Source organism: Natator depressus, chromosome 7, assembly GCF_965152275.1.
Source record: "Natator depressus isolate rNatDep1 chromosome 7, rNatDep2.hap1, whole genome shotgun sequence".
Taxonomy (NCBI): domain Eukaryota; kingdom Metazoa; phylum Chordata; order Testudines; family Cheloniidae; genus Natator; species Natator depressus.
In genome coordinates this window covers 66,796,156-66,824,032 of record NC_134240.1, presented here as the reverse complement: position 1 = coordinate 66,824,032, position 27,877 = coordinate 66,796,156, and the positions used below count along the sequence as shown (strand labels likewise).

Below are 27,877 nucleotides of genomic sequence, written 5' to 3'. Positions count from 1 at the left end.
GCTTTGTTGTAATATTCTCCCCGCCATATATTACTGAGACATTATTCTTGTGACAGAGATAGTTCTTACCTTGTAACAATCTTCAGACACACAGAGGGGGCTGATTGTTTCAGGTAGGTGAGTGTGAAATGTGATCAGAGCCTGGTCAAGCTTCTGTTCATTACCTAGTACAGTACAGAGGGGATGTTCATCAAGACTGATTCTACCACGTCTCCTGGAAACATCTGCAAATATCCTGCCCTATCAAGTATAGTCCATATTTGATAACGTGCTAGATAAAAGGTAGTCAATTTGTGAAACGGCCCCATAAAAAGGCCATTTTTGCTGTCTAATTTAGGGCTAAGTGTTCCCATCTCTACTGAAGGGAGCCAAGAGAAGCCTAGACCTGTGGATTCTGGCCCATAGGGCATAGAACGGGTTGGGGAGCAACTGTTCCATGATATGCCCCACCCGCACACAAGGCAGGTGTATCACAGCGTTCAGGCTCTGTATGTGGGAAAGGCCAGGCTAGAGCAGGGGGCTGGCTGGGCTTTGCCACCTTCTTCCCTCTCAAGCCCAATGCCAAACCAAGAAGAGTGAATGCTGAGTCAGGAGTAACCCATTTGTGCACCTCCTGCCAGGCTATGACAGCACAGCAGAGGTCAGGGGAGCGAGGGCAGTATGCTAGCGGAAAGCACAGTAGGTAAGGGCCAGTGCAGAGGCACAAGGTCTCCACAAGAATCACCTGTGTTCAAATGTCAAACTCTGTGCCCATTCTGAATGGGAGCAAAACCAACCCTCCCCTCTGCCCCTCCGAGAATCTGGAATAAACTCCCCAAGTACAAACCTTGGGCGTTCCCCTTCCACTTTGGTGGTTTCTCCAGTGTAGCATGAAGCCCTTCATTTCTCCAGGCCCAGAGAATGACCAGCAGTTTTGCTCCTTTCAGAAAGCTTCCCAGGTGTTCTCACAGAACTGGGCCAAATCACTCTCAGCTGCAAGTCCACCAGCATCAATGGTGTCGCACCAGGGACCCATTTAGAATTTAGCCCCCCTCTAGCATTACAGAACATTTGAGAACAAGCCACTTCCCTCTCCTATTCCATGGAGAGAAAACTAAAACATTTGAATGTGAAAAACAGGCCAAAGTAGTATATTAGAGGCCACTGTTATTAAAAAGAAATATTTTCCAGTCCTTTAGAATGAAAACCATGTAGTTGCATGCGACCAAGACTCTGTTCACTTTTGGTACATAAAGTATTAATGTGCTCTCCCTGCTGTGCAAAGGCTGTACTATAGCCATTATTTTCCGTGGTCATTTTAATCTATATGTTGTGTGTCACACTTCCCTCATGTTATAGGCAGGGATTTATAGGGACCTACCTTAGAGCATACTAAATCAAAGCACAGGAACAATTAGCAAATGTATTGGAACTTGGCCAGATTCTCTATCATCATAAAAGTGGGGGCCCCCTGAAGTCCAAAACAATGAAAAACAAATCTGCCTTGATGGTTACTTAATATGTTCCCCCTCATAAATTTCCAAAATAAAAAGGCTCTACTGGTGATTTTAAAATATTTTTTTCTCTATTATGGAGGTAGTTACACTTTCATAGTTAAGGTGGAATTGAGTTTTCCACTTAAAGCAGTTCTACCTTTTGGTTTCACATGGATACAATGTATCCTCCCCAAACACAAACACACACGTTACAACAGTTTTACTTAAAGCTATTTTTAAACATAGGTCAGTTTAAGAATGATTTATTGCAGGGTAGTTTAAACTAATTTAAGCTAAATTGATATAAACCAGGGGTTTGTATTGATGTAAAGAGACTATGCAGCCTTTTGCACCAGTTCAATAAAAAAATGAAACCTATTTTTTATATACTGCTTTTCATCCATAGATCTCAATGTGCTTAATAAAAGGTGGAATGACGGGTAGGCCAGTATCATTATGCCCATTTTACAGATGGGAAAACTGAGGCACAGAGAAAAGACTTGCTCCAGGTCACCCAGCAGGCCAGTGGCAGAGCCAGGAATAAAGCCCAAGTTTCCTATGTCCCAGTTCAGGTAAATCATACCTTTAGTTAAAACACTGCAACTCTGGGAAAAGAAGAGCTCTTACTTTAAATGAATTTGAGAATTTACGAGTAATTTAAGAATTAAAAAATGGGTCCTTTCAAAAATTTAGCGTGCTGTGTCACACCTTATATATAACTGTGAGGTGTATTTGGTTTGTCCATATGGAAGCATCTGTTTAAATTAATGGATTTGCTCATCTTTTGAATTAGAAAATATTTATAGAGGCTGCATAGGAAAAAAAATAGTATAAGCCTAATCAGAACACACATTTGGAATTGGCCTGCCACAGAACACGTTTTCTTACCTGACCAGTGCTCTGAGTGGATCTGACCACAAGGAAAAACACAACTGCAGTCCCTCTCTTCTCCTTTTTCTTCTTCTTCAGCAGAGGTACTATCAGCAAAGCTTTACACACTTCAGTGTGTCATGATCACAGTTCAGAAACAATTCACAACTTTAGGTTCCCATGTTTACCTTTAATAAAGAAAAATTTCATGCAGGCAGGGGCTGCACTGGTAACCTGACAGGACCCAAGGGCTACATCTAATTGGCATAAATTAGAGAAGAATGCAGAGGAGTGGCTTGTGGAAGCTACAGATGGCAGCATGCAAACTTCAGATCAGGATGCATGCACCATCAAACCTGAAGTCTCAGTGGGGACGTTATATGTTTGTACAGTGCCTAGAACAATGAGGCTGGAACCACTAGTGGACACTAATAAAATAACAGTGGGTCACTCCTCCATGCTTCAGATGAACCGTCATGAGCTGCATGGTAAAAATCTAAGGGTGGCCACTCACCTACTCAGCAGAGAGGGTCTGCTTTTATTTCAAAGTGAACCCCCTCTTCTCAAACCCAGGCACTTTTCATTTAATGTGAAGGAAATAGTTATATTTTCACAGAGGCCTGGTTTCCACCTCTCGTGAACAATAGATGCATTAGAACTGCAATACTAAAAGGGCACTTTTCCCCAACATGGTGAGATTAACTAAGAGAATCCTGGAATGTTAAATGCTCACATGAAAATCCACAACCACCCCATTCAATATAATGCCTTTATGGACAATGTGAGCACGAGGGAGCCCTGATCCTGATTGGGATCTCTGCAGTAATAAAATAAAAATAATGAGGAAATTCAGTTTGAGGAAACAAGATCTCATCTCTGAATGAGACCCCAAAAGATTATAATCCCAAAATTTTATCTGACCACTGCCAGCTGGGAGAGGAAGCATTATCATTAGCTTTGTGCCAGCAATGTTTGGTGCTATATATGACAAAATGAAAATAGTCCCCTCTATCTTACTAAGAGCTTACAATTTAATGCTTTGTCCACATAGCCCAAAAGATGTTGGGTTTTTTCCAACTGAGTTATTTTAACATGACTGAAAACCCTCTTCCACCTCCCCTCCCCACCCCGCCCCCACCACCATGTAGGCAGTTTAGTATCATTACAATCAATTGAGCTGGTTAGACATGAGCATGAAGGGTGTTTTCAATAGAGTTATCCTAACTCAACTAAGCTAACTTGATTGGTGAGGGGGGGAAAAAAATCACACCTTTTGCTCCCAGACAGACAGGTCCCAAAGTACTTGCACGAGTTGTGGAGTATGCATTCATGGTTCTAGCCACTGTCCAGGGGCAGGATGCTGGTGAATCATTTTTTCTTTTGAACACTTGGCTTTGAACTAGAGCGGAAGGCATATGGGAAGTACTTTTGTGGTGCTCGAGTTCAGGAATGCAAGACCCAGATATATGGAAGTGACTACTTCCATGGCATTTACTGTAACACCAAAGCCAAATAATACACCCTGCTCTCTCCAGGATGTGGCTGTTGTGGATTAGTGAGCGTCCTGCCTTTTCACAGTAGCTCTGCTGCAGGGCAGAATTAGGAAAAGACTGAAGGCTTGTCTACACTCAGAACATCACAGAGGCTGCAGCGTTTCAAAGTAGACAATACTTATGCCAATGGGCAGACCTCTCCTGTCCACCTCCCTGAAAGGCAGTAGCTCGGTCGACAGAAGAATTCTGTCGACCTAGTGCTGTCTACACAGGGACTTGTACTGTCTTAACAATGCCTCTCAAGGGTGTGGATTTTTCACACCGCTGTGCCATGTAGTTATGCTGACTTTTCTAGTGTAGACCAGGCCTGAGCATTACCAACCCAGAGACAGATTCTGACACCCTTATTTACATTAAGTAGCACGTTACTCCACGAGCAGTCCACTGAAATCAAGGTGGTCCATTCATAAATGAATGACATTCAATAATTAACATTAAAATAGTTTAATGGTTGCTTGCAGAGCATGCTGTATGGATGTAACTGCATGGAAATACTAAGGGGACAGTTCTCCAACAGATTTACACCCCCCCCCCCCAAATAATAATTTACAACTTTTATTTATATGCATTTCCAAATAAGAGGTCATATTAATATTTTTTCCCCTTGTCTTCTCAATAGCAAGTTCAGTTTATTCCAAGGCATGTTTCAGATATTGTCTTTTGACTAGATGTTTGTAGGTACTGCATAGATAACTATCCTCCAGTTCCATTTTAGATCTGATGAGACCTCCAGAAACTCACTTCTCTCTCTCACCAGATCCCTTCAAACTTGATTTCTGCCTTTTTTTCTCCTTCTGTCCCATAATTCGAAAGAGTTTTTTCTTGGCTTCCTTTTGCCTCTTAAATTTCTCTTCCTCCTCCTTCTGCTTCCTTTTGAGGTAATCTTTAACGTGCTGATGATGGTTTAATTTGGCCTTCTTTATTTTGTAACTATGCACGGTACCCAAAGCAGTAAGTAGGGCTGATATCTGGTTGAAAGAGAAAACAAACAGTTAAATATACAAATAGTTACATTTGAGGTGAGCCACAGAACAGTTCCCAAAAGAAAGAACAAATTTAACCCCTGGGGAACCATGAGTTAAAGATATTATTTAATGAACAGTGTCAGGATCCGAGATACTGGGCAAATCACTTACTCTCACTGTGACTCTGTTTCACACCTTTGTAAAATGGGGATAATTACCATGCCTAATCCTAGGAACATTAGGAGGCTTACTTATTATTTATGAAGCTATTTTGAGATCCTTGCATTGAAGGTATTATTGAAAAGTGTTGTGCATCATTATTATTATTATTGTTGTTGTTATTATTAAGATTATTTAATGTTACAGGAAGGCTAAACTGAGGTTTACATCCTCCCGTCCTTACAAACCCTCTATCTTTCCCCAAATCCTGCATCAGCACAATTTCTTTATTTGTGTTCAAAGCCTCTCTTTACTATTAATAGATGGCAAACGTAAGAGCAAAGAGAAGCAGGCAATTATATACCTAAAACTCCCATAACTGCACACCATTGACCTAAACATCTTGAGAACACTACGACTAGGACATACTAGGAGAATTGGGGAGACATACTTTTGTCATACATGATCTAGTACAACAATTCCTAGCAACCATCTGGCTCTGTAGTCTGCTCAGGACCAATTCAGCATAGAGCTCTGCTATGTACCATATACAGAGATAGAATGATGGCTGGAGGCAAGATATAATCTCAGGAACAAATTTTTGGCAATAGCTGCACATTTCAGTGATCCTAAAACTAAATTAAGAGTCATACATGATCCAAGCAACACAATCTTAAACAGGAAGAGTTAATTTCACAATAAAACATATTTACCTTCTTTTCATGAGGCTCCCTAATAACCGCTGGTCTCCACTGGTCCTTTGTAGGCTTAGCTTTCTTCTCATGATTCTTAGGCTTGTTCTTAAATGGCAGTGCCTTCTGGAGTGCTTTAGGAATGTGGAGCTTATTGAAATGCTTCTTCTCCCTCACTATTGGCTGAAAAAACAAATTTCACACACACGTAAGAGTCGTATTTCTATAACGTATTTCTATTTTTTCCTGTGCACGTTTACATTTCAAATAAAATGAGTTCTCTGTCATTCTTGCCCTTGGCTGGGGATGACAGACATAGTAGAATGGTACAGGTGAACCTAAGGCTAAGGTTTTGTCATGGATATTTTTAGTAAAAGTTATGGACAATAAACAAAAATTAATGGAAGCCCATGACCTGTCCCTGACTTTTACTAAAAATATCCATGATAAAATGGGAAAGGGCTGGGCAGCTGAAAGGTGGCCGGGAGCTCCAAGGCCCCCACCACCCGTGGGGGCTCAGAGCTCCAGGGTCCCCCAGCCGAAGTGGTTGGGGAGCTAACTGGGTACCTCTGCCCCCGCCGCGGGGGCTGGGAAGTTGCAAGGTAGCCCCGTTGCCCAACAGCCTCAGGAGGCAAGGATACCTCACAACTCCCTGCCACTGCGGGAAGCTGTGGGACCCTGCAGCTCCCAGCCACCAGGGCTGAAGTCATGGAGGTCTTTGGAAGTCACGGATTCCGTGACTTCCATACCCTATGTGACAAAATTATAGCCTTAACTGTGTCTCATTACATCTTTTGGGTGAGATGTAAAACCAAAGCCCTTATCACTTATAGGTCTTCAAAAAATCCTATGATGTGCTTTTAAGAGATTCTGGATATTAGCTTTGCCATCCAAGAAAAATGTCTTTGTGGTAATTAAGAAGTCTGCTTATATTAATCCAATGCCATTTAATCTGGATGTCCCACTGGTTCTCCAATTTTTCATGGGTCACTTTGTAAACTCTCATTGATCCACCATCCAACTCATCACCTCGATCCCCCACAGCTTTTCTGCATACCACCCAAGAAGGGCCATGCCAGCTATTCTGTGAGTGACGAGATGTACACATACATACACACACACGCATACGCATATTGCACTTAATTTTACACTGATTTTAGGAGCAGCGGAGGCCACACACACATATTTTAACACGCAGATTGCAAGAATATAGAAGATACCTTATAGAGGGAATCTTTGTTTTGCTTCAGTCTGATGCCCCGTTCATGCCTCAGTTGGCCAGTTGTCTTCATTCCTGTCCAAGTATCTTTCTCACCTGCTGGCTTCAGCAAGGATGTTACTGGGTTATAGAAGGCTGGGATGGAAACAGGATACCAAGTCCGCATAAAGACAATATCTGAAAGGAAAGAACATGATCACTTAGCTTTTGACAATGTGGTTTACTGTATCCATGCTACAGATAGACATTTGAATAAGGAAGTCAACTGAACTGCAAACTGCACACTAAATTAACTTCCATTTTACAAGAGGAGCACTTCTCTTATCCTCAGTCTCTAGAAAAGGGGCAGAGAAACTTTTTGGCCTGAGGGCCACGTTGGGTTTCCAAAATTGTATGGAGGGCTGGTTAGGGGAGGCTGTGCCTCCCCAAACAGCCAGGCATGGCCTGGCCCCTGCCCCCATCTGACCCCCCGCCCTGCTTCTCGCCCCCTGATGGCCTCCCTGGGACTCCTGCCCCATCCACTACCCCCTGCTCCCTGACCACCCCCGGACCCCCTTCCCCTGACTGCCCCCTGCCACTCCATCCAAGCCCCCTCTCCTTCCTGACTGCCTGCCCCCGGACCCCTACCCCCATTCAACCCCCGTTCCTCGCCCCCTGACCACCACCCCGAACTCCCCTGCCCTCTATCCAAGCTGAGCTGAGGCTGCGGGGGAGAGGGAACAGCAGGCAAGGGACCGAGGGCTACCCTCCCGAGCCAGGAGGATCCCCGCGGGCCGGATGTGGCCCATGGGCCATAGTTTGCCCATCTCTGCTCTAGAACATCAGGCAGAGCAATGCATGTATTAATACCTCTGGACTCCTCAAAACCTGCATACAAGTTCCCAAAGAGAAGCATATTCCTGAAGAGTTCCAAATTCAGTATCACTGTACTAGATATTCCTACCCGATTAAAAAACATATAATGATCTATAGCAAAGGAGGTCACGTATAGACTGTGCCTATTAGTAGCAGCATATCCAAATAATTAGTCTTCCCTCTACATGCTTTTCAAAGCCAAACTATATGCTGCTATTATTTTCCAGGAGCACAAATTCAATATGGTGTAACTACAATCATATGAGAAAAGAGCACAGGGCACAGTGACCTGATGCACATATCATCCGACTGCAGTCCAGTAGGGAATCCCCAGCAGATCACTAAAAATTAAACATCTGCTTTGTCATCACACATCAGATGAGAGAAAACCCTCTGATTAAGGGCTATCAACTCTCCTCTGATTTATAATAAAAATCCCTTTCTAGCACTCACACCACTATATACAGCATATGCTTGAGTTCCCTAGGCAAACAGAGTTCTAAATTCTCCAGAATATAGTTTACAAAATAAACTAACACTGAGGGCAGAAATAGGTCACCTAATAAACGTTCTTCATCTGTATTTCCTATTATTCTCAACAACAGCATAATTGAAAAGAACCAAACATAAGTGAAACTCTTTATCACACACACATTCATCACCACATGTGATAAATAATCAAAAGATTCTGTTCTCTCTGAATTCACATTTAGGTTATTAGAGAGTCAAGAATACAAATGGTGCTTCCATTCTTGGGGGAGGAGGACAAAAGGCATGGGATGATAATCTCTTATTTGGGGAAGGCTGCTCACCACTCATCAGCAGCTTGTCTTCGAATGTTGCCCTGAACGCCCCTTCGGGTTTTCTAAGAGCCTTTTTGATCTGTCCTCGAATACCACTCACAGTGCGAATGGCCGCCCCTTCAAATTTAGCCACTTCCAATGGAGAATTGAACATTCCCTGTGAAACACAAAGATTATAGATCACTTATTAAAGATGGCATGTTTATTATGAATAAAAATACAATCCTACCACTCTCTAAACAGACCTGTGTAGGCCACAAAAACACAATCATCCCCAAGTGGTTTATCATAAACAAGGAACTGAGATCATAAATTGTTGTTCTTAAATTTATACTGACACTGATCACATTAAGTATCTATGATAGTGATTATTTTTTTTCTTCTAAGATAGCCATCTAACTAAAAACTATCTAATTTACACCATATAAATAGAGGTAAAATTTCTTAACAATAAATTCAGGTTTTCACCTTTGCACCCATCCATCTCAACCATGAACGAGTTAGAAAGCATCTGCCCATTTCTCCTTCAAAGATTTGTTTGCCATAACATAACATTTGGCAGGCGTCTTGTAAGGTGTAACTGGCTTAAATCACTGGGGGGTGTGGGGGGGAGAGTATCTAATATAATGCAGCATTCTAGGACAAGAGTTTCTGCATTTATAAAATACAATAAACCAATGGGATTACTCATGGGCTTAAAGTTAAGTGAGTGATTGAGTGCTTTGTTGGACTGGGTGCAGAGTGCTCAGCAACTTGCAGGCTCAAGCCCCAAATCGCCTAACCTAAAGCTCTGTTTAAGGTAGCCTGCAGGCTTCACCAAAGCTGTTTGGCTCATTGGAAACTCAGTCTTACACCACCTCCTCCCCCAGCTAGCTCCACAACTGTACAGGAAGTCTTAATTTCTGCAGGAGCTCAGTTTCCATCCTGAAGTTTGTAAATGCTATAGGATTAAACCCTGTTGGAGAAGGAAAAGACTGGGTTAACATACTGCTGAGATGGCAGACACTGGGGAAGCTGGCCAACTGATTATCCACACCCCACTTTTACAAAACCCTCTGGAAGACAGTACTGTATTTGGCACAACAGAGTTTAGAAGAGAGTGAGGTTTGGCTAATGGAGGTCATAATAATTTATATTCCCTGTAAAATACTTTTACAAAACTTATTGAATATACTTAAAAAAAAAATTGACAAGACAAAAAACCCTATTCAACATCAGCAAAATTTCCATTACTTTAAAGAGACTGATGAACTGAGCCCCAAGTTGCATTTCTTTCCAACCTTCATTCTAGCAAGATTACAGTACACACACATACCTTAATAAATGATGTGTTTTTGTAAATTTTAAATGGAAAACCAGTCAGCTTTAATTTCTTCACAACTGTTATGGATTTATCTAAATCAAGCACGACTCCTGTGGCAGCTATCCGGAAATCAGGCTGAAATATACAACGTATGGATGATTGATAGATCATTAAATGTGTATAACAACAATCCTACTGCCAGCGACTGAAGAACTCACTTGACAGGTACTATTTCATTACATGCCATAGCCAGAGTTCACAGACTTTACAACTAACAGTAGCGCTGCAGCATGGCAAACTAAAATCAACTTCATGAAAACCGGCTGAGTTACTGCCAATGTCATATCCCTAGCACCCATTAATGAGCTATTTGGAATGGCTATTCAAATTAATTTTAAAGTCATCTTTAAGATTTTTTCCCCCCATTTTCTACTGTACTCTGCACTCTGTTTCTTCATGAAAAAGAATTTTACACGCACACACATGCAGAATGGCTCAGAGCAAAGGGACTTTTTGTGTATTGTAATAGCAATCATACCTCTCTTGTTGAGACAGTATGAAGATATCCTTTAAATATTTAAAAACCGAACAGGAAGGCCATATAAAAGAAGACACACATGCACTTCTCTTAGGGCTGGGTTAAGGGTTAACAAAACAACCAATCAAGAGTTACTACCTGGCTAGCCAGGGAGTGATCGGAATTCCCTAATATGTGGTGTAAGTGCAAACAAGTGTACGTACATTAAAGGCACGTCTACACTTGGAGCTAGGGTTGTGATTCCCACCTCACACAGATATACTTGCACAAGCTTTCATGGAGCTAGCATACTAAAAATAGCAACATAGGCTAGCTGTGCCTAGAACGAACTCGCCTGATTCCTGTGGGTACATACTTGGCCCTGCTAAGTTCCTGTGGCTACACTACTCATTTTTAGCATGCTAGGTCAGTAAGAGCTAGCACATGTATGTGTGTGTGTGTGCTGGGAATCACAACTCTAGTTCTAAGTCAGGGGTTTCCAAACCTTTTGCCTGCGTGACCCCATTTTGAAACTTACTCTTTCCTATAACCCCAGGCAGCAACATAGCAGCCAAAAAACATCCAAGGAATTTACACATTAAGCATCTTATTTAACGCTCTCTCATGTGACACACGGGCTTGCGAGTTGAAACACAGCTTCTCAAAGTTTGGTGGCATGGTGGAAATTGCACCTCTAATCTCCAATGTGACGTCAACGGTAGATTGATACCAGCCGATGGACACAAGTGTGCTGAACCCAGCTTCACACAAATATGTGCTTGTGAATAGCACCATCAGTTTCACAACGTATGTTTGAAAGTGCAGGATATTCATTCTTGACAGTGAACAAGAACTCCAGGACAGAAAGTTGGACATATGTTCCTCACAAGAATCAATCACAGGAAATTTCGATGAGCTATTTGATTTCAGCTGCTGGCAAGTCCATGGCATCAGGCTTGCACTGAAAGGGCAATTATACTTTGTCATATCCAAGTCGTGGAAAAAGGATGAAAACCGTTCCTCCAGCTGGCTGAGATGCTCAGGCATCACCTGTGTGGGAGGCAGAAAAATTACATTGTCAGATAGGAACTTGCAAAGCTGTGGGAAGAATTCATAGTTTGTCTTCAACAGATTATTCTTCCAGAAAACAATTTTCTTCGTGAATCCTGGGATTCTAACACTCAGCTGAAGGGTGTGGGTGTCCTTGCAGGCGTGTTTTCAATTAATTCAATTTCCCAAATGTGTCTGTGACATAGGCAAGAAGGCACATCTCCCTTTGGTCACAAAAAAAAATCAAATAATTCACTCTTTTTGCAGTCTATTGCATGAGCATGCAGCTCATCTCTCAGTTGAAAAAATCATCCCAGTACTTTTCCTCTCGAGAACCATAAACTTCAGTGTGGAACAATAGCACATCATGATCAGACCCTATTTCTTCATACAGTTTTGCAGAGAGATGCGAGCCTTGATGTAGTTCACAATAGATGAGACCTGCTGCAAAACTTCACCTCGCTCTGGACTCAAGAGAGTTTTAGATGCCAGTTGTTCTCTGTGAATTATGCAATGAATCCACACAGCAGACAGCAACTTTCTTTACCGAGGTGCACAGACCTGCTTTGTGGCCTGCCATAGTTGGAGCTCCATCTGTGGAAAAGCCCACCATGTGATCACATGGTATATTTTTGTCTTGCATGTAGCACATCAAACATTGTATCTCATGTCCGGGAAGAGGGAGACAGAACAGAATGTCTTCGAGATCTGCACCCTCCCATGCAAATTTCTTGGCTTTTGAGAAATGCATATCATGCCACTCAGTGCTCACATCAACTTGAAGAGCAAAAGCATCCGTGTTTTCTGGATGCTCCAGCTTTGTGTTTTCCTGATCTCCTGCTATCACTTCAAAAGCATGCTGAAGTGAAAGATTGGAGAGTGGTATGGCTCAGATTGTTTGCCTTGTTTTCTCTGCACATTATGTTCACTATATCAATTGCAGCTCGCAAAATCAAAGTCACTCCAATTGTGTGAGGCTTCTTGGTCCGTCTGATGTCGTAACTCCCCTCAAATGCCTTTTGAGCTTGGTCAGAGACGGACATGGCTCTCTCGAATTGCACGTGTTGATGGGAAAGTTCTTTCTGGAGCTGGACAAATGACCTCGGTTTTCCTATGCTGTCCTTGTGACGTTTCCAAGTGTCGTTTAAGTTTATTAGGCTTCATGCTTTCACAAGATAACACTGTGTAACACAACAGGCATTTTGGCCTTTCTTCGTTCTTGACTAAAACACTGGTGACGCCATAATTAAAGAAAGCCTCAACATTTGTGAGCACTTTTCTTGGTTTCTTGTTTTTTGTTCATAACTGCATCACTAGACTCACCGCTGAAGGTTGAAGCAGATACTATTCATAAAAATGAGTCCATTGTGCTTCTTATCAGAGAGCAGAAAGAGGAATTCACTGTTAAGCACAAGGCCAGGACTTAGGAAAGCCACATGTGGTGAAACTAGGGCAGCACAGAGACAGTGACTTACGATTCTTTATCCTTCAGTGCCAACAGGGTGCTCAGAGTGGCATAAAAGAAGATAAACTCCCTAAGGTAGGGCCCATACAAGCCACTGCCGATTTCCATCTCAGAAAAGGCTAGCGCAGGCTCCTACCAGCTTGAGAAGAAAGGATGCTCTGTTGATGAGGCTGCTGCCCACAGATAAGGATCTTCTGCATTCAAGTCCCTCAGCTGGATACTTGCACAGCTGGATGGTGCAAATGCCCAAATTGGCATCCGCAGAGCCACCTCCACATAGGCAATATGTCTGGACCTGCTCCACAAATGCCGCACCAGGATTCATCTGATCTACAAAACGGCATTCTTCTGGTGAAGCATCTATGAAGAGGGTCTGGAGACATTTGGGGGCAGATGGCATAGTCTTGCAGGCTGAAACTGATCCCCTGGACCTGCAACTCCATCTGCTGATGGTGCAACCCACAGTTGGGAACCTGTGCTCTAAGTGTTACACATAGCCTAAATGTATACACAACAAAAAACCTACTTTAATATAGTATGCACACTATCACTGATAAAAAATGTGGAAGGGACACCTGTAATATTTTTGGCAAACAGGATTGCAGATCAATCACAGTGCAGGAAAGAAACTCTTGCATCAGATATGTCACTGCCTTTCAGTTAATCTGGTCTCACTATAATGAGGTTATCCTATCCAGTTGGAATATCAGCCCAGCAGGAGTAGGAATACATCCCTCCATACAAACTTTTATCAAATGAAGTATCTATCTAGCTTCTTCTCTAGGTCTTCATCCCATGCTCATCACCACAGTATCTGAGTGCCTTACAAATTTTAAAAGATCCTCTAAGAGCTTGTCATATCCTTGTTTAAACGTACGTAAGCTTTCAAAAAAATTCACTGTTTGATACAATGATCTACAGAAAGAGCCAAGTAACATTTTATGATAATAAACCTACCGTTGTGCCACTGACTGACTGAATTGCCAAAAATCCTGTCCCTTGGGGAGTGATGGGGCCTAAAAGGAAAATTGAAAAAACAAATTATGACGTGTTTGGCTAACCAACAACTGGCTATTGTTTAAAGGTGGTCTCAGAATGCTGAAATAATATTAGTATGTTCAGAATTATGTATTCTAGATCCCCCACCAAAAAAAATAAGACAGGTTAAACTAGCTATTCAGCACATTACTCACATAAATAGTCCCACTTTGAAGTGAATGGAATTACTTGTGTGAGTGAAGTAACTCCCACAAGCAAGTGTTTGCAGGACTGGGTCCTTAACATGTTCTCTCTTTCTGGACATATAGTCACCAGTTCCTCCTTGATGCAATATCCCAGCAGGCTGATCAGAATTTGACTGGAACCCTGCATGAAGGAGTTAGATGGTTCCCTCTCGACCTCCCTTCTCTCTCTCAACCACTCTGCACATTTGCTAATTCTTTGTATTATTTTATATCCTATGGGGAATAAACATTTGTTTTAAGTGATTCTTTCTTTCCCCAAAGTGATCAGCTGGTTATTTGTATAGGAAATTCCTAATGCCTCCTCTAAGGCTAGGGAGTTTTGCAGTTCACCATGTGGCTGTAGATTGTAAATCTAAATAAAATCCGTACCCCAAAACGTTGCTCCACAATGCATATGTTGTGGTGAATACTTAAGAAGCCTATGACGACCATTATGATCTTCAATATAGTACATAGGGATAGTCTGAAATCGCCTCCACCCCAAGGAGAAGATGATAGGGTCCCGTGTTTTAAGTATCTTCTTATACCAACGATGTTTTTTCAGACGTAACTAGTTAAAAGAAAAGTGACAATATTAAAAGCACAGCATTAGGCCTAATATCAGTGATTACTGAAGCAATATCCATCCTTCCTAAATGCTTGTTTAACAACCAAAGAACTTTATTTTTTTTAAAACATGTCTATTCATGATGGTCAGGGTGACTTAAAATAGCTGGCATTTCATCTATTTAAAATTTTTAAAAACTGTGTGTATACAATATACATACACACACATCTATCTATCTATCCCCTTTCCCAAACCTCTGATTGTAATTTGCCTTATTTAGACTTTGTCTACACTAGAACTTTTGTTGGTCAGGGGTGTGAAAAAACACCCCGCTGAGCGACAAAAGTTTCACGGACAAAAGCATTGGTGTGGACAGCGCTATGTCGGCGGGAGATGCTCTCCCACCTATATGGCTACCGCCACTCGTTGGGGTGGTTTAATTATGCCAGCAGAAGAGTTCTCTCCTTCTGGTATAGTGCAGCTACATGGGAGACCTTACAGCTGTGCCACTGTAGGTCTGTAGTGTAGACAAAGCCTTAGATTATAGACCCTAGGAACCGCAAATGTATTTGCATGAGCTTGTTCAGCAACTAGGATGATGGGAGGAGGGGCCTCTTTGTGCGAATGTAATATAAATACCAAAATAACAATATTGATAACGTTTTCCTTCTGATCATCAAACTTGTATTAAAATATTAAAACAGGATAGCAGCCAAGTTACAATCTCAAACATTGGACTTATAAATTAACCATGCAAAAAGCCCTCTCTTTTTTCAGCACAAGGACCTTCAGACGAAGGATCTCCCTCAATTTTTTTTAGCTATTAGTTACATTTGCCAAATAGGAAATAAAAACAAACAGCAATACCATGCCTACTGAAACACAGCTGTACCACCATCCACAGCACACACAGCTTTTGGCTCCATACCTGTACGTATCCCACATTTCCTTCGCTGTTGCCTAAACCACCCAAGATAATTGGATAGTGAGGGTCAAAATTAAGCACAAATTCACATGGGATATTCTCAATCTCTATTCGAACATACATCCCAGGGCGGAAGCCCTCATACTGAACTCTGGATTCATCATCTTGGTCTTCAAATTCAGCCCGATTAAGCTACGTGAGAAAGAGAGGGGGAAAAGTTTTAATGGGTAGAAAATGGAACATGAAAAACCATGTATGAACAAGGCTTGTGCAGAAGGTTTCAGTTTTACTTGAAAAGCAAATTAAACATTAATTTACATGGTATCTGTCTGGATAGCCCGAATAGTTCTAGTAACTTACTTCAGAGTAACAGATGTCTGCCACCACAAATTCTTTCCTTTGCAGCTCCCTTTAGGAAACAGCAGATCCAGCTTTACACAGGAAAGTCCAAAACACATCTGGGCATACTGCTCTACCCTGAGTACAGTGCCCAGAAGAAACAAGTGACTTTCTGGACAGATCCTTAGAATACTGAATTTAGGGTAAAATTTCAAAAAGTGCCTAAATGATCGGGGCACCAAAATCAGTTTTGAAAATGGGATGTGAGCTTCTAAATCTAAGCATTTCTAAAATCAGAAATATTTTTACCTTAAGTGCCCGAGAAGAGGGCCTATCTTTATCTGTGAGATGCTATGTGTACCTAAGATTCTATGTAATTAACAAAAGATCCTTGTAACTAACAGGAGAGTTCTTTCCCTCTGTTTTTGTACTGCTAGGAACATCTATATTTTGCTATGCCACTACTGATTGTTCTGGATGCTGTTTGTGCAGATGTTGGAGCCTAACATACAGGATAAATCCTGAGGCTCAAGTACATTTCTGAAGTCTTTGGATTTCTCCAATTTACTTGGACTCTCTCTCTCTCTGGCCTGTGATGGCAATACACTGCTTAAGGATCACTATAATACATGTTTCCCTAACAGGCCTTTAGTGCAGAGCTCTAAATTGGCTCATTCTTTTCCTGGAGGAGGCTTGTTTACATTTTAAGTGTTCTTATGCAAGCACATTGGAACACAAGGTCTTGTTGTTTGGTACTTATGTCAGAGGTTAATGCAAACCTGTACAACTGAGTTAATGGCTAATCTGAGCAAGATTTTGTTAGATAAGAGGATGGTGTACACTGTGGGTCTCTCTTTTTTTTTAAATAACCTTACACTATGATATACATCAGCAAGGTTCTTCAGAAAGATGTCAGTGCAATACAAAAAGCTATATTAAAAACTACATTCAGGGTTTCATTTAACAACTAAACATTGCAGCAGAGCTACCAGCTCAAATTGTCTCTCAAATGTCTTTGAAAATTCTCACCACACAACTGGAACAGGGGTTTTCAAACGTTTCAAGTGTGGAATACATTCTGATGTACATTTTGCCTTGTGGACACTTACTTACTCACTTGTGATGCCTTAATAGCCATATGGCAACCACAGCAATTGCTTAAAAGAAAAAGTAATTATTAGCGAAATATTTTTACCTGTAGTCAGTGCAATAAAGATTTTGACCTCTTTAAATCACAGACTACACTTGCTTTTAATTTCACCTCCCCTTCTCATCTGATATTTCTTTCCACTGAAAACACCTGCTATGTGACCACCTAGCTCTCTGCTCCACGGATCACAGCTTGGGAACCCCTGAACAGCTAACATTTACACAGTAGCTTTAGGTGAGTGCCACATTTTAGTAGCAATAATGACTCAATAAGTCAATTAAAAAGAAGAGCTTCAAAAGAATTAGTATTTTGGTTTTTTTTAAAACGGTAATGGAATCACACTATTCACCAACTAAAAGAAATCCCTCTAAACATATGGTGTTTTGCACATAAATGCTGAAGAGCTATCAGTGGCTGCTGAATCTAAGGGCTTGTCTACACTGGCACTTTACAGTGCTGCAAATTTCTCGCTCAGGGGTGTGAAAAAACACCCCCGAGTGCTGCAAGTTTCAGCATTGTAAAGTGCCAGAGTCGACAGTGCACCAGTGGGAGCAGCTCTTTAACGTTGCCCGTGAAGATGTGCCCTAAGAGTCCCCCAGAGAAAGAGTGTGTGGTACTTAAGAAGCTTCATAGTCAGACAAATAGCCAAGTTGACAGCTTCTACCTGAGCTTGTTTCTGCATTTCCCCTTTGAGATCATCAAAGTACGTGGCATCCCCTTCATCATATTCAGCATCAAACATCTCCTTCAATTTGTGCTTCTTGTCCATGCGCTTTTGCTTCTCCTCCTCCTCTCCTGGTTTGGGTTCTTTTCCTTCTTTATCCTCTTCCTCCCCTTCACTTCCAGCCTAGAAAGAAAGATAAGTTTATCAAACAGCTTTTGAAAAGTTAGTTCACAAAATTCCTAGTCTGGCCAACATTTTATATACTGCACCTACAGAACATGACCAAGGAGCAACACAGGGTATGTTCGATACTACGGGCAGCAACTGCAGCTATACCGCTGTAGCACCACAGGGTACGTTTCCTACATTGACAGGAGATGGTTTTCCATCAACGTAGGCAATCCACCTAAGTGCTGGTAGCTTAATCGAGACAAGAGTTCTTGCATTGACCTTAGCTGCATCTACAACAGTGGCTAGGTCACACACACCTGGGCACCACAGGCAGGTCAATCTAAATTTCAAGTGTAGACCAGGGTCTATTTAATAATGCAAACGGAGATAAACACAGCTTTTTATCCTAAAAAGATAAACTGTTTAACAATAAATTCACCATATGGAGAAGAATGTCTTCCATAAGAAGTGGAAATGTGTTTCCATGGTGTCTCATTCCTTTTGTCCTCATTAGAAAGCTTTTCAAACCAATATTAAAATAAATGGTATTTTTATTGCTATGGATTGCATTTTTAATGTATGCCAAGTTACTTGGAGCTTGGAATTGGCATAATTTACCATGCCTAAGTTAAAATAAACATATTAATAAAGAAGACTGCATAAGAGTGGCCCAGGACTTGAATAATACACGAGTATTGCCCATCAGGAGTGAGGTACTATGCCAGAGATGATGGACTGGGGGAAGTTTGGACATGAATAACGCCTAGTTCAAGATGCTATGATTAGCAATAATTTCACAAATAAGCAACAACAAAAAAAACAGTGTAAAAAGAAAAAAAACCCTAAAATTTGCAATATTTTGTATGTCTTCAACATTTGCCCTAAATAAATTTGGTCCCTATTACTATAGATTAGCTCATGATTCCATTGTCAACCGAATTCACACACCCATCCAGAACATTGAATGAGCCTATACTTAAACCTCTTAACTTTTTATTTCCTGGTTTTCAAAGATCTAAGGATAGGTGCACTGATGCTCTGGAAGGGTAAAAGGCACTGCCAGTGAATCTTAATTCTCCACTAACAAAGTTTTGGAGCAGTGAATTTTCCTTGTTTTTTTTAGTAGGTGGTGATACTGAGAGGACCATGATTGTGGGGGCGGGGAGGGCATAAGAAGGCTTCCTTGTAAACTTACTCCCACTCAGCTACCAGCTGTGCCTGTCTCCTGTCCCTTCCAGTAGGGCTGGAGAAACCATGGGAAAAAGAGAGAAGGTGGTGACTGATGGGCTATGAAGAGCACGTCTACCAGCAGGACGCAGAAAAACAGAGTGGAGGGAGCCCCAGACTCCTCTTTAGAGGGAAGGCGCTCTGCACAACCTTCTGCAGCAGAGGTATGAAATGGTTCAGTCATCTCAGTGGGATTTCTCAAATCAATAAGAACACCTCATGAAGATGAACAAAGGCTGATATAATAGCTCTGAGCACTTTTGTCATAGACTGACCCATTCATCTTAAAGTACCTTCTCCTCTCCCCTCCCTCAAAGTCTCTCTCAGTTCCTATTGTGGAATACCAATTTCCCAGACAATTTTGCTTTGCAGGTAAGCTTGAGAAAATTTTCATTACTGCAGTCAGCTCTTTATCTGAAATCAATCCTGAGCAGATGATACCAGTTTGGGACGGATCAGAGCCATAGTTTGAGGCCCAAGTGTGTACAGGAAAAACTCTAAGTACCGTAATATTTTCATGCCATGCATTTTTTAAGGGAGCTGTATCTCAGAAACTCCTTGTTCAAACAACCTCAAATTAGAACCACTAATCCTACCCTGGACACACCATGAGGCACAGTAATTTGCAAATAAGTGTGTACATTTCTGAGTATTTAGAAAAATCGCATTTTAAACAATAAGCTAGTCTCATCCTTACCCATTGTGGAGCTACTGCCTCACTATAATAGCAAGGTGCTTTTCCCAGTATCTCTCTCTATATTGCTCAACAAAGAACAACTCAGGCAGGTTTAAACAGAAGTAATAGGATGAAATTAAGCAAAGACCAAATCAGGCTGAATATCAGAAAAATACATATATAACAGTAAGATCTATGAGACAGTGGAATAGTCCCACCAAAGAAATGGTGGAAGCTCATGGTTTGAAGTCACCAGAGAATATACTGTCGGGAACAATCTTGTACTAGTCAGGGTTAGGTGGGCCAAATTTTTTTTTTTCCTTCCCAGTTTCTATGATTCCATGAAAGATCAAACACTGGGTGAAATTCATCCTCCTGGGGCTAGCACAAGGCCTCATCACCAATTAGGTGCCACATTAGCCCTCAAAAAAGGGCTGGCTTTCTGTAAAAAGGTGAATGTCACCAACACACAGGTACACTCTACATTACTATGCCTTGCAAAATTAGAAAGCCCTATTGAGGGCAAAGTTAAAAGCAACATATCACTAACATAATACAAATATTTTCCCATAATTATTAATGAAACTAAGTTTACAATTGTGCCCTTTCCCCTAAAATATATATTGCACTGAAAGCATGCAGGCCTGATCTACCCTAGAAAATTAAGTCAGCTCAACTACGTCATTCGGGGTGTGAAAAAGCCACACTTCTGACTGGAGTAGTTAAGCCAACCTAACCTGCACTGCAGATAGCACTAGATCGACAAATGAATTACCTATACTGATGGAAGAACCCCCCCTTGGTGTAGGCAGAGTCTACACTGAAACGCTGGAGTGGCACAGCTGTGCCTCTGGAGCATTTCAAGTGTGGACAAGCCCATCGACTAGGGCATGTTACACAGCAGCATTTAACACTACAGCATAAATTCACGTATACATCTTTTGTCTGAGAGCCACCCTAATCTTCCATTTGTTTTCCTCTATTTTATGACAGTACTTCGGAAAGATTACATGAAAATACAAGTTATTAGCAGTCAGGATCATGTTCAACTTGTACCATGCATCACAAACTTGATTTTCAGACCCAGCAAGTTGATCAAGCCTGCCCTCTACTGTTAACTGTGGTAAATTGATTTCTGCTCCCCCACAATTATGAGCTCCATGTAAAGAATAATATAGTTTATTTGATCCCCTAAAATTAAAAGCACATCTGATCCTAATGAAAATAAAAGAAAGGAAACTTTATCTATTTCATTCCAGTCCCTCAGATACCAAAATGTTCTGTTCATTACAGCAGCCTTGTTTCTACTGATTTATGAGCAACTTTCCAGTTGGGATCCTGAGCTGAAGGATGTTCGAAACAGAACAACCCACCACACAGAGAGAAACACACTAAATAAGAGCAGCTGATGAACAATCAAGCTAGAGATCATACCTCATCTCCTTCTGCTTGTGGTTTTCCTTTGTGCACAACCCCTGTTTCTAGGTCTTCAAAATCACCATACAGTTCTTCTGTAAATAGAGCAGCCAAGAAATCCACAAGTTAGCAACATTTTTCCACTGCTCTGTAACACTTCTAAGTTCTTGTATTTTGTGCATATTTATTTCTCACTAATACTTCACATTTTGATTGCTGTACAGATTTATCACATTTTCTTCCCACATTCTGTAGAAAGTGAGTGGCAGCCCAGCTTTTCAGTAGCTCTTCCTTTTTCCTTTCAGTAATGGACCATCAGCAACTTTCTTCACACATCTCCAGCGCCTCAAAATTCAAGTGAAGTTCTAGCAAAGCCCACATGCCTTGCCTCCCTGCATCTCTCAGAGTGAAAGCCACACAGTTGGAAAGAGTGAAACAATTCTTAATTTTGACAGCACCCTCTCATTATCTCTGCCTTAGCACTGCCCACTAAGTTATCAGCACAGCAACCTGGGCTCCAGCTTCCATCAGATGTGGAGGCAAAGACTGCAGGGAGAGCAAAAATCTAAAATGGATCCAGTAATTTCAAAAAGTTGAAAAATAAATGGAAGTTTGCTCTACAAAAGTTATCAATATTCAGACAGTTTGCTTTGGAGATAATATAATCATATTTGAAATTAAAAACAGTATCTCCATAAATTCGCCAACACTAAAATCCCAACTTTTCAGCAAAACTAAGAGACAAGACTTACTTACTGCAAATAGGGTTTCTGTTCATTTCAATCCCATCTGTACAAAAGAAACAGCTAAGCACACCTACAAAACTGAAAGCTGATTATCTATGAGGGCTTGGCTACACTTGCGAGTTAGAGCGCATTAAAGCAGCCCCGAGCGCCCTAGCTCACTACCCATCCACACTGGCAAGGCACATAGAGAGCTCTGACTTCACGGTTAGAGCGCTCCTGGCACTCCACCTCGGTAAGAGGATTAACACTTGTTGTGCCTTGGCTGAAACGCCCAGGCGCCCTGTGAACGAGGTGTTGCATTACTGAGCTCTGATCAGCCTCTGGAAACATCCTATAATCCCCTTAAATCAAGTGGCCACTCTTCTCATTGTTTTGGAATCGTTGCAGGAATGCGGATATGCCCTTTGAAAGCTCCGTTTCTGACAGCCGGCTGCTTATCTGCTCCGAGACAAAACAACCATTACCTGTGGAATGCTGTTTTTGAGAGAGAGCGCGAGGGGGGGGGGGGGGGAATCTGCCGTGTCTAAATTTACAAGACAGCATGCTGATATGCTCTCCACCCCCCCACACACAAACACAACACACTCCCTGTCACACTCCACCTCACCCCCACCCCCCATTTGAAAAGCACATTGCAGCCAATGCGCTTGTAGCTGTCAGTGTGGGCAGATTGCAGCGCTTTCCCTACTGCATTCTACGAAGGCTGGTTTAACTCAAAGCGCTCTACATCTGCAAGTGTAGCCATGCCCTGAGTGGAAGCCAACCAGCCTTGAGTGGGGATTCTATTTTCTATTCTATATGATAGACAGATTCTATATTCAAAGAGCGTAAACTGTTCCCTCTCTCAATCTGCTATTTCTCTCCTATTTGTGCACAGATGGATACCAGCTACAGTAATAAAATCAGTTAATGCTTGCATAGTGCTTCAAATATGTAAAACAGGTAGAGAACTTGGCAAGGGTATTACTAATGTAAAACATTTTTAAATACATAACAGAATTTTGGGTTAAATATTAAGTCACAGCATTTACTAGAAGTTTTTTCTCCATTACTCATAATCTAAGAGCATCAGACGTACCATCTTCCTCCAGCAGTTTTGCTGCATCTTTATCTGCTTCCCACTTTCCTGTTACAAAGCAGTCTTGAATACTGTTCATAACCTGTAAAATGAAAGTGTTACTTGTACACTTCTCACGACTACAAAGCACTTCAACAGCTGACACACTTTGTCTGTAATACTTGTTCTGGCTTAGAGAGACAGCTTGCTCTCAGTCCATTTGCTATCCACATCGCAACACAACTATCAAAACTGTCTTCTTTGCTGGCAACCTCCACAGAGAGGTGGAGGGGGAATGAATTAACCTCTTCCTACCCCCAGAAATCATCCTGCCAGAAAAAGGCAAAAGCTCATTAAAGTCAGCACATTAAAGTCAGCACATTAACGTGAGTCTGGGGTAACCATTTAGTGAATAAATAAGATGACATCAGCCCTCACAGCAATCCATCCAGCATCTTTCACTAGCATTAAGTTTACTTACTTTAATTTCCCCTTCCTATTCTAAAAAAAAACCTAAGATCTTGTTGTGTGTACATGTCTCTGGTGAGGACAAAGAGGAGACGAGAATTTCTGAAGACGACACATAGGCAGAACTGTCTGTAATTCACATGGGTTCATTTCACGTCTCCATGACATATCAGCAATTCTTTATAAGGGAAATTCAAGACTGGTGTAAGTAGATACATACTAAGAGTAAAGAGTGTAAGAGCTGTCTCTCCAAAAGCAGTACCTCATCTAAATCCCAATCCTGGGGGGTTTCCACTGGAAATTTGGAGCAGTCAAGGGCATTAGCCTTTTGTTTGGATTCTTTGTCAGGACGGCTGACGTGGAACAGCCCTCCAAGCTCTTCATCAGCATCATCCTCTTCATCGGCATCCTCAGCCACTAAATAAAATGCCATAGTTAAAAGCATCATCTGCAAATCATATGTATTTATTAAATTAATCAAAAACCTCTCTTGCTCCATACATCTTTAAATGTCTGATGTAGTTTGAGGAAAGAGGAATTAAATCATAAAAGTGGTTTATGCACAAGTATACTAGTAAGGAGACCAGCGTTCCGGCTTGTATTAAGAAAGCAGCAAAACGAATACATTGTTTGATTCCCTTACAGAGCAAGCAGCAGTAAGCGAATTATTCTATACTGAGATCAGAACCCAAAGTCAAGTCTTTAGCTGGAGAGCGAATGAGACGGGATGGGACTGTGGGACAAATGTATTACACATGTAAAATTTCACATACTTTAACAGAAAAATCAGGTGCCTCATGGATGATTGGATTTATCTGAAAAATCTGTTCTTTGATTAAGCCAGTGTGAGGTCTTTGTTCAACACCTCATGTAGAAACTGTTTCACACAAAATTAATAAAACAAAACAAAACCCAGCCTATTAGAAAAAGGCTGTCTATTTCTCCAAAACCAAATCCCATTTGTTTTGTACCCATCTGCAAACTGCTAACACTGGGTTTGTGAATGTATTGGTAATTTCTTAGGGCATTATACTGCAAATCTTAGTATACAGAACTCCCAGTAACGTCAACAGGAGTTGTACATGTCGAGAGGACAGTCTCTTGCTTGGAAATGTATCGGTTTATTAATTAAACAGGGTGCATACATCATGTAAATGACAGCTTTATCTTCACTTTAAACCAACTGCCTGATTCTTGACAAATTACCATCATTATCTTAAAAAATACATTTTATAACAGACATCATAAAATTAACCTCATTCATAGTCTGAATGAACACTTCCTCACCTTTCGAAGAAGGCTTGGTTAAATTTAGACAAAATTCACTGAGGACACCAAAAATCTCACGTGACCAGACAGATCATAAATAACCAGTTGCCAAAATAGGTGGTATGTGTATAGCATCTACTACTAGATTTTTTTTATTTTTAAAAAGATGAGCTTAAATGTTTTGGGAAAATACTATATACCAAAGGGAACTCAATACTCTTTCTATCCACCTGGGAAAATATTGCTGTATCTCAAAAAGGAAGGACCCAACAAATATATGTTTAGCAAGCCTCGGGATAAATACTAGGTCAAACTAGCGTAAAATATGTTTAATTAGGAAGACAAAATTATCTTTCGGGGGGGGGGGGGGGGGGTTTGCAGGAAAACTAAATGTGAACTCCTGTTACCAATAAGGAGAGTTAATTCCATTATTTCCTCATGCACCCATGGAAGAGTAGACTCCAGAAGCTATGGCTAACTAATATGCCTATGATTAAAAGGTTATACAGGGATCAGAACAATAGCATCATGAGGCTAGGAGAGAAACTTACACTTATACACATGGGATTTTTACCTGTTCCATAAACAAGTTTGCGAAGGTTGGGAGCAGACTGTTGTTGTCTCAGAAAAGCTGCGGCTGCCTTTTGGGTAAGGTCTTCCTTCCACTTAAGTGCACCTGAAAGGGGGGGAGAAGAACACTGTAAATTCCTTCCTCCACTGGCAATGCATTAGACTAAGGGACCATCTGCACGAGGGAGAAAACTTAAACAGGGAGTCAATTACAATACACTTAAAATTGGTAGATAGGATCAAGACTTTATACTGGTTACGTGACAAAATACACATGGTTGGCTCAAATTTTTCATCCTGTATTGTAACACTCTCCTGTGATTTGGTTGGTTTTGCAGTGTAGACAGTTTCTAACTTTTGAAGGAAAAAGGGGAAAAGAAAGATTAAGACCAGAGCCTGCAGACTAAACTAGACTATTTTCATCCTTATAAATTCACCACTGACATCTGTTAATAAAATCACTGAAAGGTAGTTTACTTTTTCCAAATGCAATACATGAGTTTCACTTTTTTGAAAACATATCACAGTAAAGATAACAATTCTGCTGGTCTTTAGGGCCTTTGATCAGAGAACTCTATAAAAGCTAGGTATGATCAATTTTACTGTCAGGGAAATTGAGGCTTAAGCAGAGAATCAATGGCTTACAAAGGAATATAACCCAGGTCTGAGATGCAGTTTCCTGCTCTAGTTACTGGACAACAATGCTTCCCAAGAAGAAAAAGAGACTCTGCCTGCAGCAATGAACATTATGCCAAATGCACAGTAAAGGAAAATGAGAAATTTAAAATTTACCTGCTGTGTCTGCAGAAAAGTCATTTTCTTCTCCATACTCCTCTTCCTCTTTCAGTAGATTTTCAACTTCATCATCATCCTCATCTTCTACAGTCTTCGATTCAGCCCATTCAACACCATCTACATTCTTCTCTGGAGCACTCTGAATCCCTTTCCTATCGGATTCTTCAACTTCTGAGTCATCATTTGATCCTTCCTCTTCCTGGGAGGATCCTTCAGACTCAGATTCAGATGCCTCGTCAGCTGTGCAGTTTCCAGAATCTGTAGCGGAAACCACTTTTTTACCCAAACGGTGATCTAGGTTATGATTCTCTCTTCGTTCTTTATCTTCCCTGCCTAATTCACAGGGTGTGAATTTACTTATTTGTCTGCTTGAAGATTCAGAAGCGCTGTCTGAACTTTCCTTTTCGTCACTTTCTTCTTCATCTTCATGGTCTTCTGCCTCTTCCTTGCTTTCATCAAGGTCAGTTTCCCCTTCTTCCCCTGAACTCAACTCAAGATCATCATCGCTATCAGCAAATGCTGGCAGTTCCACTGCAGTTTCTTCTGTAGTCTCCTCTCTTTTCAGACGCTTGGCACTCCTGAGACCTAGCTCTTGCCCTGGTACCTCTTTGTCACTTTCTCCCTCAACATCGTCACCATCACCACCTTCACTTCCATCCATCTCATCCTCAGACATTTCTTCATCTTGTCCCTCCTCTTCATCACTTGCTCCATCATCATTTTCTTCTTCAAACATTGCCTTCCGACGTACTCTCCCAGTCTTCAAATCAATTTGTTTCTCTTCTTTTGGCATCACAAATCTGCTTTCCCCATGGAGAACAAGATAAAAAAAAATTCAGTTGGCTTTAATTAAACATTTGATGTCACAAACAAATACGGAAGAACATTTTGGTGGTGTCACTCCAACAGCAGAAGTATGGCTACCTGTGCCATCAAAGCAAGTAGCAACACTGTCTGACAAAGAAATCTCTTAGTTCAAGAAGCCTCACTGTGGTAATGTCACAACTAAATTAGCGATTCTTCACTGTTGTCCACTAGTTTAGACCGAGCGCCTGCACTAAGTTGTTGGTTTTTTACTGAAGATTATGATTGCCATTCTCCCAGGACCCTCACAAAAACTAAAAATGTATCACATATTGCTATGCCAGTGAATTATTTAAAAAAAAAATTGAAGAAAAAATGCACTGTGTTCAGTGCTGATGGAGTCTCAATCCTTTCTAACTTGGAGAAAAGTACTGTTTTATATGGAGAAATAAATGACAAAAAAACCTATTGTTGTATGCAGTGCTGTTGTAGCCATGTCCATCCCAAGATATTAAACAGACAAGGTGGATGAGGTCAGCTTGATTGGACTAACTTCTGTTGGTGAGATAGAAGCTTTAAAGCTTAGGTCAGGTTTCCCATACACACTTTACTCCCAGGGGAATTCTGCATCTAAAAATTCTGTGCACAATATTTTAAAATTCTGCATATTTTATTTGTCAAAACACTATAATACAATCATGCCAGTTTCAATTATTTGGCAATTTATTTCAAAATATCTGTCAGCAAGTATATCTGTAACAATACAGACATCAGAATAGATCCAGGAAACGTTGCGCAGCTGGGGCTCCCGCATTCAGCCCTGGAAAAAGGAAGCATTTAGGTGGAAAACAGAAATTCTGTATTGAGAAGTGGCACAAAATTC

The 27,877-nt window shown here is 41.1% G+C and overlaps 1 protein-coding gene across 4 annotated transcripts in view; it reads right to left on the bottom strand.

Annotated features, from left to right (window-relative positions):
• Window positions 1-4,431: 4,431 nt before the first annotated feature.
• Window positions 4,432-27,877, bottom strand: part of BMS1 (BMS1 ribosome biogenesis factor) — a 39,853-nt gene continuing 16,407 nt past the window's right edge. For 3 of the 4 annotated variants that reach the window (XM_074958684.1, XM_074958685.1, XM_074958686.1), the window contains exons 10-23: window positions 26,188-26,993; window positions 25,400-25,501; window positions 23,819-23,973; window positions 23,110-23,191; window positions 21,304-21,380; window positions 17,796-17,978; window positions 15,646-15,834; window positions 14,540-14,720; window positions 13,884-13,942; window positions 9,907-10,029; window positions 8,601-8,748; window positions 6,935-7,110; window positions 5,736-5,897; window positions 4,432-4,866 (exon numbers count right to left, since the gene is read on the bottom strand). In XM_074958684.1, the coding sequence (XP_074814785.1) occupies window positions 4,636-4,866; window positions 5,736-5,897; window positions 6,935-7,110; window positions 8,601-8,748; window positions 9,907-10,029; window positions 13,884-13,942; window positions 14,540-14,720; window positions 15,646-15,834; window positions 17,796-17,978; window positions 21,304-21,380; window positions 23,110-23,191; window positions 23,819-23,973; window positions 25,400-25,501; window positions 26,188-26,993 (2,674 nt within the window). In that variant the 3' untranslated portion in view covers window positions 4,432-4,635. The remainder of the gene's footprint in view (window positions 4,867-5,735; window positions 5,898-6,934; window positions 7,111-8,600; window positions 8,749-9,906; window positions 10,030-13,883; window positions 13,943-14,539; window positions 14,721-15,645; window positions 15,835-17,795; window positions 17,979-21,303; window positions 21,381-23,109; window positions 23,192-23,818; window positions 23,974-25,399; window positions 25,502-26,187; window positions 26,994-27,877) is intronic. The other variant, XM_074958687.1, reaches the window with a different exon arrangement.